Source organism: Microtus ochrogaster, chromosome 6 (genome assembly GCF_000317375.1).
Source record: "Microtus ochrogaster isolate Prairie Vole_2 chromosome 6, MicOch1.0, whole genome shotgun sequence".
NCBI classification, from domain to species: Eukaryota; Metazoa; Chordata; class Mammalia; order Rodentia; family Cricetidae; genus Microtus; species Microtus ochrogaster.
Genome location: NC_022013.1, coordinates 23678929 through 23693948, shown reverse-complemented (window position 1 = coordinate 23693948; position 15020 = coordinate 23678929). Strand labels below are relative to the sequence as shown.

General features: G+C 51.6%; 1 protein-coding gene across 14 annotated transcripts in view; it reads right to left on the bottom strand.

The window, feature by feature from the left end:
• Positions 1-12984, bottom strand: part of Plekha6 (pleckstrin homology domain containing A6) — a 144523-nt gene extending 131539 nt beyond the window's left edge. For 7 of the 14 annotated variants that reach the window (XM_026779707.1, XM_026779709.1, XM_026779711.1 and 4 more), the window contains exons 1-3: positions 12493-12982; positions 6317-6393; positions 2388-2445 (exon numbers count right to left, since the gene is read on the bottom strand). In XM_026779707.1, coding sequence (XP_026635508.1) covers positions 2388-2445; positions 6317-6393; positions 12493-12575 — 218 coding nt within the window. In that variant the 5' untranslated portion in view covers positions 12576-12982. Of the gene's footprint in view, positions 1-2387; positions 2446-6316; positions 6394-12492 lie in introns of all 14 variants that reach the window. The other 7 variants (XM_026779703.1, XM_026779706.1, XM_026779704.1 and 4 more) reach the window with 3 other exon arrangements.
• Between the last annotated feature and the right edge of the window lie 2036 nt (positions 12985-15020).

The window sequence follows — 15020 nt, the reverse complement described above, 5'->3', positions numbered from 1 at the left end:
GCTCCAGGCTTAGGGAGCAGCACATGCGAAGTCCTGTCTGGGGTTAATGTAAGGAAGGGGGGAAAAGGTGAACATCAACATAGGACACTTGTGGGAGAGAAGGTCACAGAGGGGGACAGGTCACCCCATCTGAGGTGACAAGATTTTTCAGGTTTCTTTTTATTATTTTAAATTTTATATGTCTGTGTATGGGTATGGGCCCATGAGTGCAGGTGCACACAGAGGTTCCCTGGAGCTGGAGTTACAGGCAGTTGTGAACCACCTGATGTGGGTGCTAGGAATTCATCTTGGGTCCTCTGGAAGGACAGCACATGCTCTTAACTGCTGAACCATCTCCAGCCTCCAGGTGGTAAATTTGAAGGATGGAAGAGATGAAACAAAGAGTAAACAAACCCAGCAACTGAACACTTACCAAAAATCATATTAAGGTGATGCTCGTAAGAATGAGAAATGCAGCTGGGGGGGGGGGCGCACACCTTTAATCCCAGCACTCGGGAGGCAGAGGCTGGTGGATCTCTGTGAGTTCAAGGCCAGCCTGGTCTAAAAGAGCTAGTTCCAGGACAGGCACCAAAGCTACAGAGAAACTGTGTCTCAAAAAAACAAAACAAAAAGAATGAGAAATGAAGAAACCGTTTAAGTGAAGCAGTGAAGCAAGGACGGGGTGTGTCCTTACAGAGGGCTTAGCTGTGCAGTCACGGGACAACAGAGCAATTACCAAATAGATCACGTGCAAAAGGGCCTTTTTTGTTTTCTTTAAAAATATAGTTAACACCGCAGTGCAGGGTGGTGCACACCTTTAATCCCCGAGTTTGGAAGGCTGAGGCAGGTGGAACTCTGTGAGGTCAAGGCCAGACTGATCCAGGTAACAAGTTCCAGACCACTCAGGCTAAATAATGAGATCCTGTCTCAAAAAAGGTAGAGTGTGGGAAAGATGGCTCAGCAGTTAGGAGCACTGACTGATCTTCCAAAGGGCCCAGATTCGATTCCCAGCACCCACATGGTGGTTCACAGCCGTCTATCTGTAACTCCAGTACTGGGGGATTCATCCTCTCCTGGGGGATGTGGCCTCTGGTAGGACTGCACACATGTGGTTCACAGACACACATGCAAGCAAAATACCCATGTACATAAAGTAAATAAGTAATATATATCTGGTTAATAATCAAGTTGATATCTGTGCTGGCTGGTTCTGAGGCAGGGACTTAAAAAAAAAAAGAGGACACCTAGTTGTCCTTAGGAGTGAATATTTTTTAACTGCTACTGTTGTTGTTATTATTAGGAGGAGGAGGAGTACTGGACCTCACAAATGCTAAACTATTGTCCACTACTGAGCTGTATCTCCAGCATGTTTTCCCCTAAGTCTCCCTAAGTTACCTGGGTTGGCCTGGAGTTTAGTATGTAACCTAGGTGGGCCTTTAATTTGGGATCCACCTGCCTGTCTCCTGAATAACCAAGATTATAGACCAGCAGGCCCGGGTGAGGATTTCAAACAAAGGAGGGCTTCCTCTCTAGAAGGCACCTTCCTCTCTGAAGGTATGGCTATCTCTGGCAGAGACAGCGACACAGCACCAGGGCAGTGGGCATTGGGACTCTTTGGCGGCTACAGAATATAGGGGTGGTTCAGGAAAGAAGTCATGGACACAGGCTCGGACACGGAGAGTTTCCCTTCTGGCAGGAAGCTAGCACTGAGTTTTCTGAGAGATGGAGAGAGACAGACAGACAGTAAGAGACACTGAGTTCCAGCAGAAGGAAATGAGTCCAAGTGTGTGGTTGTAGACCTCCAAAGCCAGAAGTCGCATCCTCTGCCTGCAGACCAGCAGTTTCCCAGGGCTTACGCTCAGCCACCCTAGAGTCAAGACTCATTGTTCACATGACCTCACCAATCCCTTAGAAGAAAGAGAACACCCCACATCTCAAGGGCCACAGAGGCCCCATCCAGGAGAACAAAAGCAGCTGAGCGTAGCCTTGCCATTGCTAGCCTGTTTCCTCCCAAGAACCCGTCCCCTAACATTCCACACCCCACTTCACATCTCAGCGCCCCATCTCTTTCCCCTCAAACCCTTGCCAGACCGTCTATGACAGCCTCTCCCACACCTGGGATGAGTCAGTCACTCAGCTGGTGCAGCCCAGCCCAGCACTCTGTGGACCCTACCCTAGAAACCTTTCCGTGACTGACACCAGTCACACTCAGGCCCAATGACACATGCTCTTATCTCTCAGGTGCTTCTCAGTGCCTCTGGGCCATCCACAGACCCAGTGGCCATACTTAAGGTGACAGACCAGATCCCTTAGCCGCTTGCCCTCCCTAGGAGGCATCTATGACTAGGGCAAAAGCCAGACTAAAGGTGAGGTAAAAAAAAAAAAAAAAAAGCAAATGATCTACTTACTTGATGAAGTATACAGCTCCTTCCGGGGTTGAATCCATCTCCCAGCCTTTAGGCAAACCTGCAAGGAAGCAAAACCACAGATTGAGAAGCCCTGGAAGCAGGTACTCATCTCTCTTCTACCCGGGATCCTGGGGTCTGGAATGGCAGGAAAACTCCAGTGGAAGCCACAGTGTTCGAGCAGTCACTACAGCTTTTGGAACTTCTTCTGCCCGCTATTTCTAGTTTTCATCTAATTATAGCCAATTATATCTAATTATATCCAAGCCTTCATCAATGAGAAGAGAGATGACTGTAGATAGAGAGGTCCTCTGGCAATGAGCCCATCAAAGGTAACAGATGAACCACTGTGTGATGGTATTTACCGTTTACACCACTAAACCTCTGAGCATCTGCACCAGACCAGGTCCAGAGCCAGACATAGAGAGAACCCACAGACGCCTATCCTGTAAGGTCCACAGGGTCCTCTGACCTCCTCACAGAGGTCAAAGCTGGGGGTCAAGGGTGTGTGGCTCACCCAGGACTCAAAGGTCCTTAACACCCAAAATCTAATTAGGACATAAGTCTCTGAATCCCAGGCCAGCGTTAAGACCTCCAAACTGCTGCTTTACGCAGGCGCTGAAGACCTGGAAACAGATCCCAGAAAACACAGACGGGCTTTGAATTTCAATGGCATTTCAGAGAAAAAGTATCCATAGAGAAGCTCCAAGACATCAACGGCAGAATCTCAGAGTGACAAAGGTTGAATCACTGAGGAAGCTGACCTTAACCAGGAAGCCCTATAGATACCATATCCAGAGAGTCCTGGTAAATCCCGACTCAACCTGCTACCGTAGGGTCACTACTGCTACAATGAAACATCATGACCAAAGCTCCTTGGGAGGAAAGTGATTATTCATCTTACAAGTCCAACTCATTGTTCATCATCAAAGGAAGTGGGAGCAGGAACTCAGACAGAGCAGGAACCTGGAGGCAGGAGCTGATGCAGAGGTCATGGAGAGGTCTGCTTACTGCCTTACTCATCAAGACCTTCTTATAGAACCCAGGGCCATCAGCCCAGGGTTGGCACCTCCCACAATGGGCTCAGCCCTCTGGTATCAATCACTCACTACTTAAGAAAATGCCCTTGGGGCTGGAGAGATGGCTCAGTGGTTAAGAGCACTGGCTGCTCTTCCAGAGGACCTGGGTTCGATTCCCAGCACCTACATGGTGGCTCATAACTGCCTATAACTCCAGTTCCAGAGAATCCGACACCTTCACACAGACACACATATAGGCAAACACCAATGTACATAGAATAAATAAATCTAAAAGAAAAAACAAAGAAAAGAAAATGCTCTTAAAGGTGGCCCATGCCTTTAATCCCAGCACTCGGGAGGCAGAGGCAGATGGATCTCTGTGAGTTCAAGGCCAGCCTTGTCTACGGAGCGAGTGCCAGGACAGGCTCCAAAGCCACAGAGAAACCCTGTCTCAAAAAAAAAAAAAAGAAACAAACAAACAAACAAAGAAACAAACAAAGAAACAAAAAAAAGAAAGAAAATACCCTACACTTGCCTGCAGTCCGATCTTTCAGAGACATTTTCATAACTGAGCTCCCTCCTCTCTGATGACTCTAGCTTGAGTCAAGTTGACATAAGACTAGCCAGTACACCTGCTCACTCCACCAAAATAAACGTAGTAGCCAGGTCCCACCTTCCCAGCACAGAGAGTCCCCCACCCCATGGGAAAGAGCCAGGGCTGGTGGAGACCACTCCTCCTACAGGGAGCAGGAGCCCCCTGGCTGACATGTAGGGAAATGGGAGCGGATTCCTTTGGCACTCATTGCTTCTCTTGGTCAGTCCAAACACCTGCCTTGGAGGTTACAAGACACAGCCAGCCACGCACTGGTATTCTGAGTATCCCATCATCTTACCGCCCGCTTCGGGTCGCACACGCAAAGAGCAGAGCCCGAGCTTGGGAGAGTGGCTGGTCCATCTTTGACCCATCATTGTAGTCACTTATATTTATCAAGATCCTGTGTGTCCATCATTGCTGCTGTTTCAGCAGAACAAGACAGTGGAGCTCAGCTCTGGTTCCCCCAGGAACCGGCACAGAGGAAAACCATACGATCTCAGCAGCCAGCACTCAATGGAGTAGCTCTTCTCAGACATGAGCGGCACCTCTACTGCTATATCTAACATATAGTACATGGTGTACTGGGTGTCAGACCAAGAGGGAAACTGAGGCCCAGAGAGGTTAATCGGCTTGCTTGAGGCCACACAGGAAGTGTCTGTGCTGGGATGTGAGTGCTAGTCTGCCTCCTCCAAAGCCTACACTCTTGCCTCTGTGTGGCTCCATAAATGCTGCTTGTTCCCCTCTGTCCCCGTGGGAGGACGCTCCCATTCAGAAGGGTGTGGGCTGGCAGCCTCCCCAAGTAGAGGGATCCCCATTGGGTCAGAATCATAAATAATCCTGCCACTGTGATGTGCTGGGAAAGAGGCCAGGGTGGTTTCTGTCCTCTGCCTTTTCTAGCAACTTCCCTCCACACTGCCCTCTCTGCCTGGGCAACACCAAGAGCGCTTATGTTCCTGTCCAGGCGGAGTGCCCGCTCGGGCAGCTGCCCTCCCAGCAAGCTTCAGGGGCATCTTAACTCCTTCCCAGCCTTGGATAATCAGTCAGCTGCAACCAACGTGGAAAGAATTGTCCCCCGAGCTCTTCAGAACCTTCTAAGTCCTACCTAGGGCAATACTGTTCTCAACTGGAGCAGCTGAGGCTCTGCACCAGCACAACCAGCCGGCAGAAGAAACCAGACGCGACATGGTGGCAGGGGGCCTCACTGCACTTGAGTTGGAGATGGGACAGTGGGAACACCCGCTCCCCCGACATCTCTTGTGGTGCCAGCCTTTTTGCATGGCACTGCTACCATCTTGTGAGGTTCACAATCCTCTCCTACTTACACAGATGCAGAAACAAAGCCCCAGAGGAGCCAAGCAACGGCAAGGAGAGCTAGCTGCCACTGGAACAAGGTCTCTGCACCTCAGAACTTGCGTCTTGCCAGGACCCCACATCACTTGTTAGCCAGGTGGCCTTGAGCCAAGCACTTCCTCTCTGACCTTCATTTTCCTCCCCTAAAATGCAAGAGTTGAGCTCCATGGTCCCTGAAGCCTCCTTCAGCTCTGATTCCAGCCCAGATCTAAACGAAGTAGGCTCCAGGCCAGTCAAATCCTTAATCCAGCGAGTCCAAAAGTTGAGGTGTGCCCTGTGAGTGACCAAGGCTGGTGTCTGGCCACGTACAGGCTAGAAAGGGCCAGGAGAGGTTCCTACAATACTGCTCATGCCCCCTCTCCCTCCTGGCCTCTGGGGGAAGGCCTTTCGCTAGCTTGCAGTCCTCCAAGCCTTCTGAGTCCCTGGACCACTTCCCCTGTAACCTCAACTGAAATATTTCTCTGTCTGTTTCTTGTGCGTCGTTGGCCTGTACACATCCACCTTTCCTACCAGCCTGGGAGATGTAAGAGGGCAGGAAGGAGATCAATGTTAGCCTTGGCCTCTTTCTCCCCAGCTGAAGGAGTTCCACCAGCCACCCAGGGCTATTTGCATTTAAATTGATTAAAATTACTTCCAGTCCACTGTTGGGCCGACCACATTCCCACTGCTCTGTAGCACACGAGGCTGAGGGCGGCTGAATTAAGCAACACAGGTGGAAAACAGCCCAACTTAGCATTCAGCACAGAGGCTGGGGCCCAGGATAGAGGCAGCCTTTAGGTTGATCTGCCCTCTAAGATCTGAAAAAATGTACCCCTTAGAATTGCTCTGCGCTACTCCCCAGGGGCCGTCTGGAGCCTAGGATGAGTCTACCCACGGCAAAGGAGGGGTTAAAGCAGGTCTGGGGGCAAGGGCTCCTATGTCCGCCTCCTCATTAACTGCAGAGGCTACAAGGGCAGGTGACTCCTTACCGGGGCTGGAGCAGTAGCCACTCTGGATGGGTGAATGCGTACCGGGGTGCACCCAGCTGGTTGACTTCTCCTCATCACTACGGAAGAACCAATGAGACAGGGTCAGGTTCACACATGGCTTCCTGGATCAGAACTCTCACCTCCTGAGACGCCCACGCCCACCCTGCTATGCCATGCGTTTGTTTGTATTCACATCTGCAAAACCAGCCCTGAAGCTTCAGAGGTGAGCGACATTGAATCCCTGGCTGTGAAGACTCCACTAATCCAGCAGGAACACGAACACGTTTAGACACACGGTGATGCTGACACATGCTGATGCAGACATACCGTGACGCAGACACACCATGAAGGCGAACACACCATGAATTTGGACACACCATGAATGCAGACACACTGTAAATGCAGACACACCATGAACAAAGACACACTGTGAATGAAGACACACAGTGAATGCAGATACACCGTGACGCAGACACACTGTGACACAGACACACCGTGAACAAAGACACACCATGAATGAACATACACAGTGAATGTAGATACACCGTGATGCAGACACACCGTGACGCAGACACACCGTGAACAAAGACACACCGTGAATGAAGATACACAGTGAATGTAGATACACCGTGACGCAGACACACCTTGATGCAACAGGAGACAGACTCTGTAGGCTGCAGGTGCAGAGTTAACACAATGGACAGAATGCCCCGGCCCTGGCCCAATTCACTGAAGAGGACACTTCAGAGAGACTGTGAGGACCTCTCACAAGCAGTTCCTCAGGTGGCTGAGCGGGGGTCACTGTGAAGAGTCCCGCATGGCTGTAAGCGCTTGCATTGTGGGTCACAACATTCCCTCCATGTGAAAGTCTAACAGAAGGTTGGGTGTGGTGGCACATGTCTTTAACCTCAGCACTCGGAAGCAGAGCAGACAGAGTCTCTGAGTTGGGGCCCAGCATGGTCTACATATCAAGTTCTAGGTCACTGGAGAGGTGGCTCAGCAGTTAAGAGCACTGGCTGCCCTTTCAGAGGACCTGGGTTCAATACCCAGCATGCACATGGCAGCTCACAACTAGTTGGCTGTGACTCCAGTTCTAGGGGATCTGACACCTTCATACAGACACACATGCGAGCAGAACACCAATCCACAGAAAATAAGAATAAGTTCCGGTCAGCCAAAGCTACACAGCATTTTGAAATGCTATTTCAAAAACAATAAAAAAAGGATTGAAAACAAATCCATAGTAGAGAGCTTGTCTTGCACACACAAGGCCCTGGGTTCCAACCCCAATATTAAAAACAAAAATAAAATAAAATAAATTGATAGATTGTGAATCTGAGGTTCAGAGAAGTTATGAAACCTGCCCAGGTCACACCAGAAAGTGACGGAGCCAGGATTCAGACCTGCCCACTCCCCAGTTCCAATGTGTTTCTGGTATCTTACACCCAGTGAGGTGGGCTCCCCAACACCACCTATCTGAGGACAAAGGAGCTCATAGATTTTCTTCAATCCTACCACCCACGGGACACTAATTCTCCCAGATGTGTCCCAACATGAAGCTCCATTTCAGGATGGAGTAGGGGAAAGGGCCACTTCCAGATGGCCCAGGCTCTGGAGTGGGGCTTGAGACAAGATCCATCAGTGTCTGTGGAATAAATGACACGCATAAGCTCCACAAAGAAAGAGTCTCCTCGACTTTTATTGTTTACAAGAAACTGCACTCGTGTATAAATTAATGTTCTGATAAATCTGAAGAATGCCTTCAAAGCTGCCACCAAGTCAAGATAATGAACCCCCAGCTCTTTGTGCCCCCTGGTACTTCCTATCTCCCATCCTCCCAGCCCTGTCTACCCTCCTAGGCCTTCCCCAGCCACACCCATCTGCTTTGTACTAACATTCATGAGTTTCTAGTTTACACAGAAGGAATCACACAAGCCAAACTTGTCTATCTTAACTTCCCTCCACACCGTGGTGTTAGTGACTCACGAATGGCCCTTAGCAGCGAGCGGTTCATGAAGGCTGCACCAGTGCCAATCCACTCCGGTGTGATGGGCATACAAGTTTTCTCAGCTCGGGTCAAAGCTGTGGGCCGTGAGGGAACGTGTGCCCTCTGGCTTTTTCTTTCCACTTCATTCATTTGTTTTGTTTTTCAAGGCAGGGCTTTTCTATGTAACAGCCCTGTCTGTCCTGAAACTTCCTTCTTAGACCAGGCTAGCCTCAAACTCACAGAGATCCTCCTGCCTCTGCCTCCCAAGTACTGGGATTAAAGGCGTGTACCACCACACCAGCGAGTTCATTAATTTTTCTCTGAAGCTGGACACCTGATGTTCAGAGAGCCTTTCCAACTGACTCAACCCTCTGTCAAGCAGAGAAGAAACAAAGTCACAATTCTAGTGACCTCTTGCACTCTGGAGCCATTGGGAACTGTAGGAGGTGGCCTCTAACAGTAGGGCCTTGGGTCTGGGTTTGGTGCTGGCTAGAAGCCAGAGAGGAAGGCCAGGACTACAAAAGACTGGAGGGAGCCAGTGTCCCCAGCCTATTATGCTCCCAGGACCCTCCCCTCATCTCACACAGTTGCTCTTCCCCAGACTTCCCCTCCATCTCCACCTCACCTGGATGCTAGGGATAGCGCCATCACAAGATGGCTTCTCCACCACAGCCTTCAGCTCCCTCTGTTTATCCCTCTCCTTGTCAGCCTGGTCCAGAGTAAGGCAGCTAGGTGATGCCTGGCCTTAGCACTGATGGGGAAGCTAGCCAATTGGGCTCGAATCCAATCTCCAGGTAGAACTATGTCCTTCATCCCGGTTATCAGTGAATAGCCACTCTAGTTCTAGGGCCTCCCCCACCAGCCTTGAGTCCCAGCCTGCCTCTCCTACACACCCTACGACACTGCCCTCTCTACAGCCCATAATTGAAGAAAAAGTCCAAGCCATCAGGTTCCCCAAATATCTACCCTACCTGCAAGCGTACTCCGTTCCTCACCTGTCTTTCCTTCTTGTCTCTACACTGGAGAAGTGAGCCCTCTCTCCTCTGAGGCTAACACTCTCCTTGGGTGATCTCCCTACTCTTGCCCATCTTTCTTTTATAGCCCCTTATCCACTGAAAGTCCCAGCCTGAATCATGAAGGGCACCTACCTGTGGCATGAAGCCCCTTCCCCATGCCACACTGTCTGTGTCTCATATGGACACAATTCCCCATCTCTCTGAGTGACACCCACCTCCCTGCCAACTTCCGACTCTCCTTCTTAATCCAGCATCCCTCCTGGAAGCAAGCCTCTCCTGCTTTCCCTGCTTGCTGGCATCCTCCTCACCAATCCCCATTATTCTAGTCTCTGTTCCCAGCCTCCCCTGAAAGCACTTTCTGCTAAGGACAGCCCTCCCACACTCCTAAGACCAGTAGCCGCTCCCTAACTTCTGCTCTTTGGGCTTGTCTACTGTATTGACCACTACTGCTGCCTCCTTCCTAATTCCTTCTCTCTTCTCCAATCCTGGTGCTGCTCACCTCTGACCCCCTTGGTCTCATTCCCAGGCTGGCCTGTCTTTCCCTCTTCTCTCCTTAAATACTGATGTCACCTGGCTGTCTTCCTGTCCCCTCACACTCTGGGAGGTCCCACCTCTTCACACCTCTTCAGAACGACTCCTAGAAGACCCTCTTTAGCCCTGCCCGCTCTCAAACGCCAGATAATGTAGCCAGCTGCTACACAACCCTACGAATGGCGCACAGGGACCTCAAGTTCAACACTTCCCCATTGAACTTATGCTTCTCTCCAACACACACACACACACACACACACACACACACACACACACGAGGTGGGCTCCCCTTCTAGTCTTGATCTCCATCAGACACTGTGAGGGGCCTCTTCCCTTGCCCACATTCAGCCACCGGGACACTCCTAATCCTCTCCCGAGAGATGTTCCTCCTCTCTCACCTTCTCATCCCCATCCTCTCTGCTTCAGATCAGGCCCGAGCAGCTGTCTCAGACTTCCAGCTTTCAAAGCGGCTTCCTAACCGTGTTCTATTCTGGAACACCCCCCCCCCCCCCCACACACACACACACATCCCCCAGCCTTCACGGCTGCTAGAGGAAGCCTTCTGGACACAGATCCTACAGTGTCAAGCCCTGGGGTAAAGCCGCCTAAGACTTTCTGCCTCTTGCAGGACAGAGTCCTAACCCTTTGTCTGACAGACTGGGCCTTGCTCATGCTGCCCATTCCTGCTTCTCGGTCTTATTTTCTCTGCAACCCCGAAGCTTCTCCTCCATCTCCACTGTAACCCAAGAAAGTTGTAGGTACCTTTGCCTCAAGCCCACTCTGCCTTTCTTGCAGGACCGCCCACTGTCCAAGGCCACTATACCCATCCTTTCCCCTAGGGCAGCACTTATTCCTGGGATTGCCTCCCCAGTCTCCCTTCAGGGTCCTAGTTCTCCCCCTGGGTCCACAGGCAGCAGCCCACAAGTAAATGCCCCCCCGGGATTTATCATGCATGTTCTCCCTTGCTTTCTCCCCATCGTCTTAAAGGCAAAGCATGTCACTTATTGCTTTTATTTTTGTGTTGCTGGGAAAAGGGAATGCTCCGTGTGAGATTGTAGGATGAAAGGGAAGGGAAGGAGGGCACCGGGAAGCAAAGTCGGTCACCACACCAGGAGCTCTTGGGAATTCAGACCATCAGACTGTCTCTGCTCAGAACTGGAACGGGGGTGGGGGTGGGGGTGGGGTAAGTGGAGGGGGAGTTTGTGGGGGCCAGACAACTCAGGGATCAGTCTTGTTTGTTTGTTTGTTTGTTTGTTTGAGACTGAGTCTTGCTATGCCCCCTTGGCTGGCCTAGAACTCAGAGACCCCCTTGCCTCTGCCACCAGAGTGCTGAGATTGAAAGTGTGAGCCAACATGCCCAGCCTGGAGCGCGTCTTTTCAGTGAGCTCACTGGTTTTTTTGGGGTTTTTTTTTTTTTTTTTTTTTTTTTGAGGTAGAGGCCCAGCTTGCTCTCAAACTCTTAGGTCAAGTGATCCCCCTGCCTCAGCCTTCATAGTAGCTAGGACCACAAGCACACTCCACCACACTTAATCTAGATGATTCTTAGAGATTTTGAAGGCTCAAGGCACTGTGGGAAGTGACTCTCTTTTTTAATCCCGGAGTTTTGTTATTTAGGATCCTAATCCAGGGGCCAAGAACTTCAGTGAAGTTACTGCTAAAATAACACAATTCAGCATCAATTATGATAGATATGGTGATAATGACAGAAGAAAGTGCTAAGCAGGTATGGAAACAGAAACCCCAAACAGCAACCATGGATAGGACAAGCCCCTGCTAAAGAGAAAGTGGGCTCAGGCTGGTGCTGGGCCGTGTCTGACAAATGGTCCTGTTGGTCCTGTCTCAGATTCTTTGCCTCTCTCCAGACCTTAAGTCCTGTGGTAACAACGCAGGGCTGCCCCCAGGTCCTCTTCAGCTCTAATGTTCTCTTCTTGAGGAAGAGGAAGCTTGTCAAGTGTGGGAAGAGTCCAAACTGCTGTGCTATATACACTTGCTATATCATTGGGAGATTTCTTTCCTGGCAAAGAATATCTATAAGAGAAGGCAGCCAAAAAGGGGCCAAACAGGGCCACTTTGCTATAATGAGATTATGCCACAGCCATTTGGTTTATGAAATTAATAGAACGGTGCTAATTTATCACTGAGAGCAGCTAAGAATGCTCCAAGCAAGCCCAGGGCTTCTCCTGACTCCTGACCCAGGGAAGCAGCAGGCAGGGCAGGGGGAGGAGCTGCCATGCTGAGGACTGGAGTCTTGCAGTGAGCAGGTGGTAGAGGCAGGGGCTCCTAATAACGTCGTCATTTTGCTCAAGTCTGGAGGAAAGAAGTCGCCTGGTCTCTTTTTAGTGTAAGAGCTGAAGGAACTAGTTGCTGCGGGGTGCGGCAGTCGGGGAAAAGGCTCAAGGCCGCCTCGCCTGCCCTGCCTCTCTGGCTCAGGGAAGGAAGCCTGTGAGCCTCAGCTGGACTTTGACCCATTGAGGAAAAGGCGGGAGTCATATTCAAACAGGTATCTCGATAAACTTATTAGTCAACCAACCCCCTCCCCCCACCCCCCACCAATAACCTGACCCCCAGCTCTGCCACCTTTCAAGTCGGACAACTTTAAAGAAAAAGTGGAAAGGGGGGAGGCGAGAAAGAGCACTACATACTTGATGAAAAAGATTCTCCCGCCGCGGTCCACTCCGTAGGTCCATCGGCCTGGCAGGTCCAGCCAGTCGATCTCATCGGCCATCTCGAGTCCCCGCAGCCCTTCTGGCTCTCCGCGCCCGCCCCCCGCGCCAGGCTGGCGCCCCCACTTTCTGCGCCTCCTAGAGGCGGCGATGGGGGAGGGGGTCCGGTGTGGTCCGGGCGCACCTCCCGGTCCCGGCGCGGTGACTCCGGCCTCCCGCGGAAGGCGAGCTGGCCGCCAGCCGGGGACGGGCGGGCACTTAACCCTGGCGGGGCCCGGCCCCAGACACCTCCTGCCTCCTCTGCGCCCCGGAGCTCCGCTTCGGACCGGCTCCTGAAGTTCAGTGCTGGGCAATTAGCGTGGTGAGTAATTAGGAGGCTCCTGCTGCCGCGGCTGCTAACGGGCAGCGCCGGCCTCCGTCCGTTCCCGCCAGCCGGCGCGGCGGGGAGAGGCTCCCCCGGAGCCCGCAGGTTGCGCCGAGGTGCGCCCCGGCTCGCCGCTCCTGCACTTGAACTGCGGGGCCAGAGGCGGGGCCTGGCTGCGCCGCCGAGGACACTTCACAGCCCCGGGATGCGCCCGCGGCCCCGCGCGGCCAGGGAAGCAGGCGCCGAGAGCGAGCCTCGAGTCACGCACCGCGCGGAAAGGGGGAAGTGATAACACCACTTCGGTTGGTGGGAGGTTAGTGCAGGAACAAAGGTCGAACGCGGGAAGGGTGGCGCGGCCCGGGATCTAGGAAGCCCTTCCAGCCAAGGTGTCTAATCTAACTAGTCCAACTAGTCCTCACCTTTCCTGCCCGCCACTTTCTCCAAGAAGCCTGCCATGACTGCAGAGGTTTCTCAAACTCCGACTGCCTTGAGGTCCCTCCAACTCATTTTTCCCACCATACACCAGAAAAGAAAAAGGAGACAATGAAAATAAAGGGATATGGATGTGTGAACCAAATTCAGGTTTCCAACATTCCAAGCTGGGGAATAAAATACAATGCTGTGGGAGCCCTTAGTTCTTCTGCCTGGAGGGGGGCGTGGGGGGCAATGTCAGAAATCATCTAGCTTTCCGACCTACTCAAAACCTGCTCCAGGGACTCCGATTCAGTGCCCACTGTTCCAATCACATTCCAGACCCAAGGGATTACTAGTTAAAGGCTCGGTGAAATGTTTGCCTTTAAATGAAGAGATGTGTGGGATGACAGGTGACAGGTTGCGCAGACACCATGATCTGAGAGATTTGATCCCCATTCCATTCAGGGAGGTGAGTAAGTGCCACTTCCTCCTGGAGATGGTGGAGGACTCCACCCCAGGTTTATACAGCCATTCTCTGCATGTGCCTTATGAACAGGCTGTAGTGGGTTCATCACAGTGCAGTGCAAAGACTGGCTTACTCATCTGTCTCCTTGACTAGGCTGTGCACAGCTCAAAGGGAGGTCCCCCTCTTACTTAACTTTAGAGTCACAGCACTTGGCTGGGGCCAGCGGCTGGGTAGCACATGGGCGCTGTCTGGTACCTTCGTGTCTGGGGACCGTTCTTAATTCTAATCATAATCCTGTACTTTTGAATGGAATTTCCACAGTAAATAAAACACTAAGTGACAGTAAGTTGTGTCCATGGAGATCTTTCTGGAAAACAGAACAGTCAGGGACCCTTCTAGTACCTGAGCTGCCTAACCCAGCAAAACCAGCTGACACACGGTGAACTTCAAAAACACCTCTGGGGCCATCTGGGCCCATCCTCCTGTCTTAAATTTGGGAAACTGAGGCAGAAAGAGGGGGAGGGCTGGTCACAACAAGGTGGTGGCTAAGAAGGGCCTGCCCACTAGTGTCGCAGACCCGAGCTCTTTCCATTACATCACTCTGCCTCCAGCAGCAGAAAGGAACCGTGCCAGCGTTCACAGGCTGGCTCTGACTGCCAGGTCTATGTCAAGTTCGTTTTCCAGGTGAGTAAAGGAGCAGAAACAGCAACATCCAGCTCGCTTGCCTCCTTAGAGCCCTTGTACATCTAACAGGAAAAGCTTCATTTGGTGGTAAACTGGGCCATATCTAAGAAGCAGAGAGAATGTAGGTGTCCCTTAGTCTCTGGCCTGGGGAAGGCAGCAGTCAGGGAACTGACTTCTTCCTGGGTCTGTGAAACACCTGTAAGACTCATTGTGTTGATAAAGCACAGCCACCTGCCCAGCCCGCGATATCCAAGGATCTAAACTGCCAGGAATCCTGCCAAGATGCTTTAAGGGAAAATACCAGCAACCAGCACACTCCCTGTCCGACCTGAGCAACCAGTAGGGGCAGCTGCCTGGGCTGCACGTGGGTGGAAGTGGAAATGGGGACAAAATGAGATGGATTTGAAACATGTGGAGCCCCACTGTCTTCCCTGAGGAGAGGGGCCTCATGCTGGCCTCCTCATAAGTCTGTTTGCCCATTCCCCCGTGTGTGTGTGTGTGTGTGTGTGTGTGTGTGTGTATACAAAGCGATCCTGTACAGAGGCCAGAAGAGGAACTTAGGTGTCTTATTTTATCTGC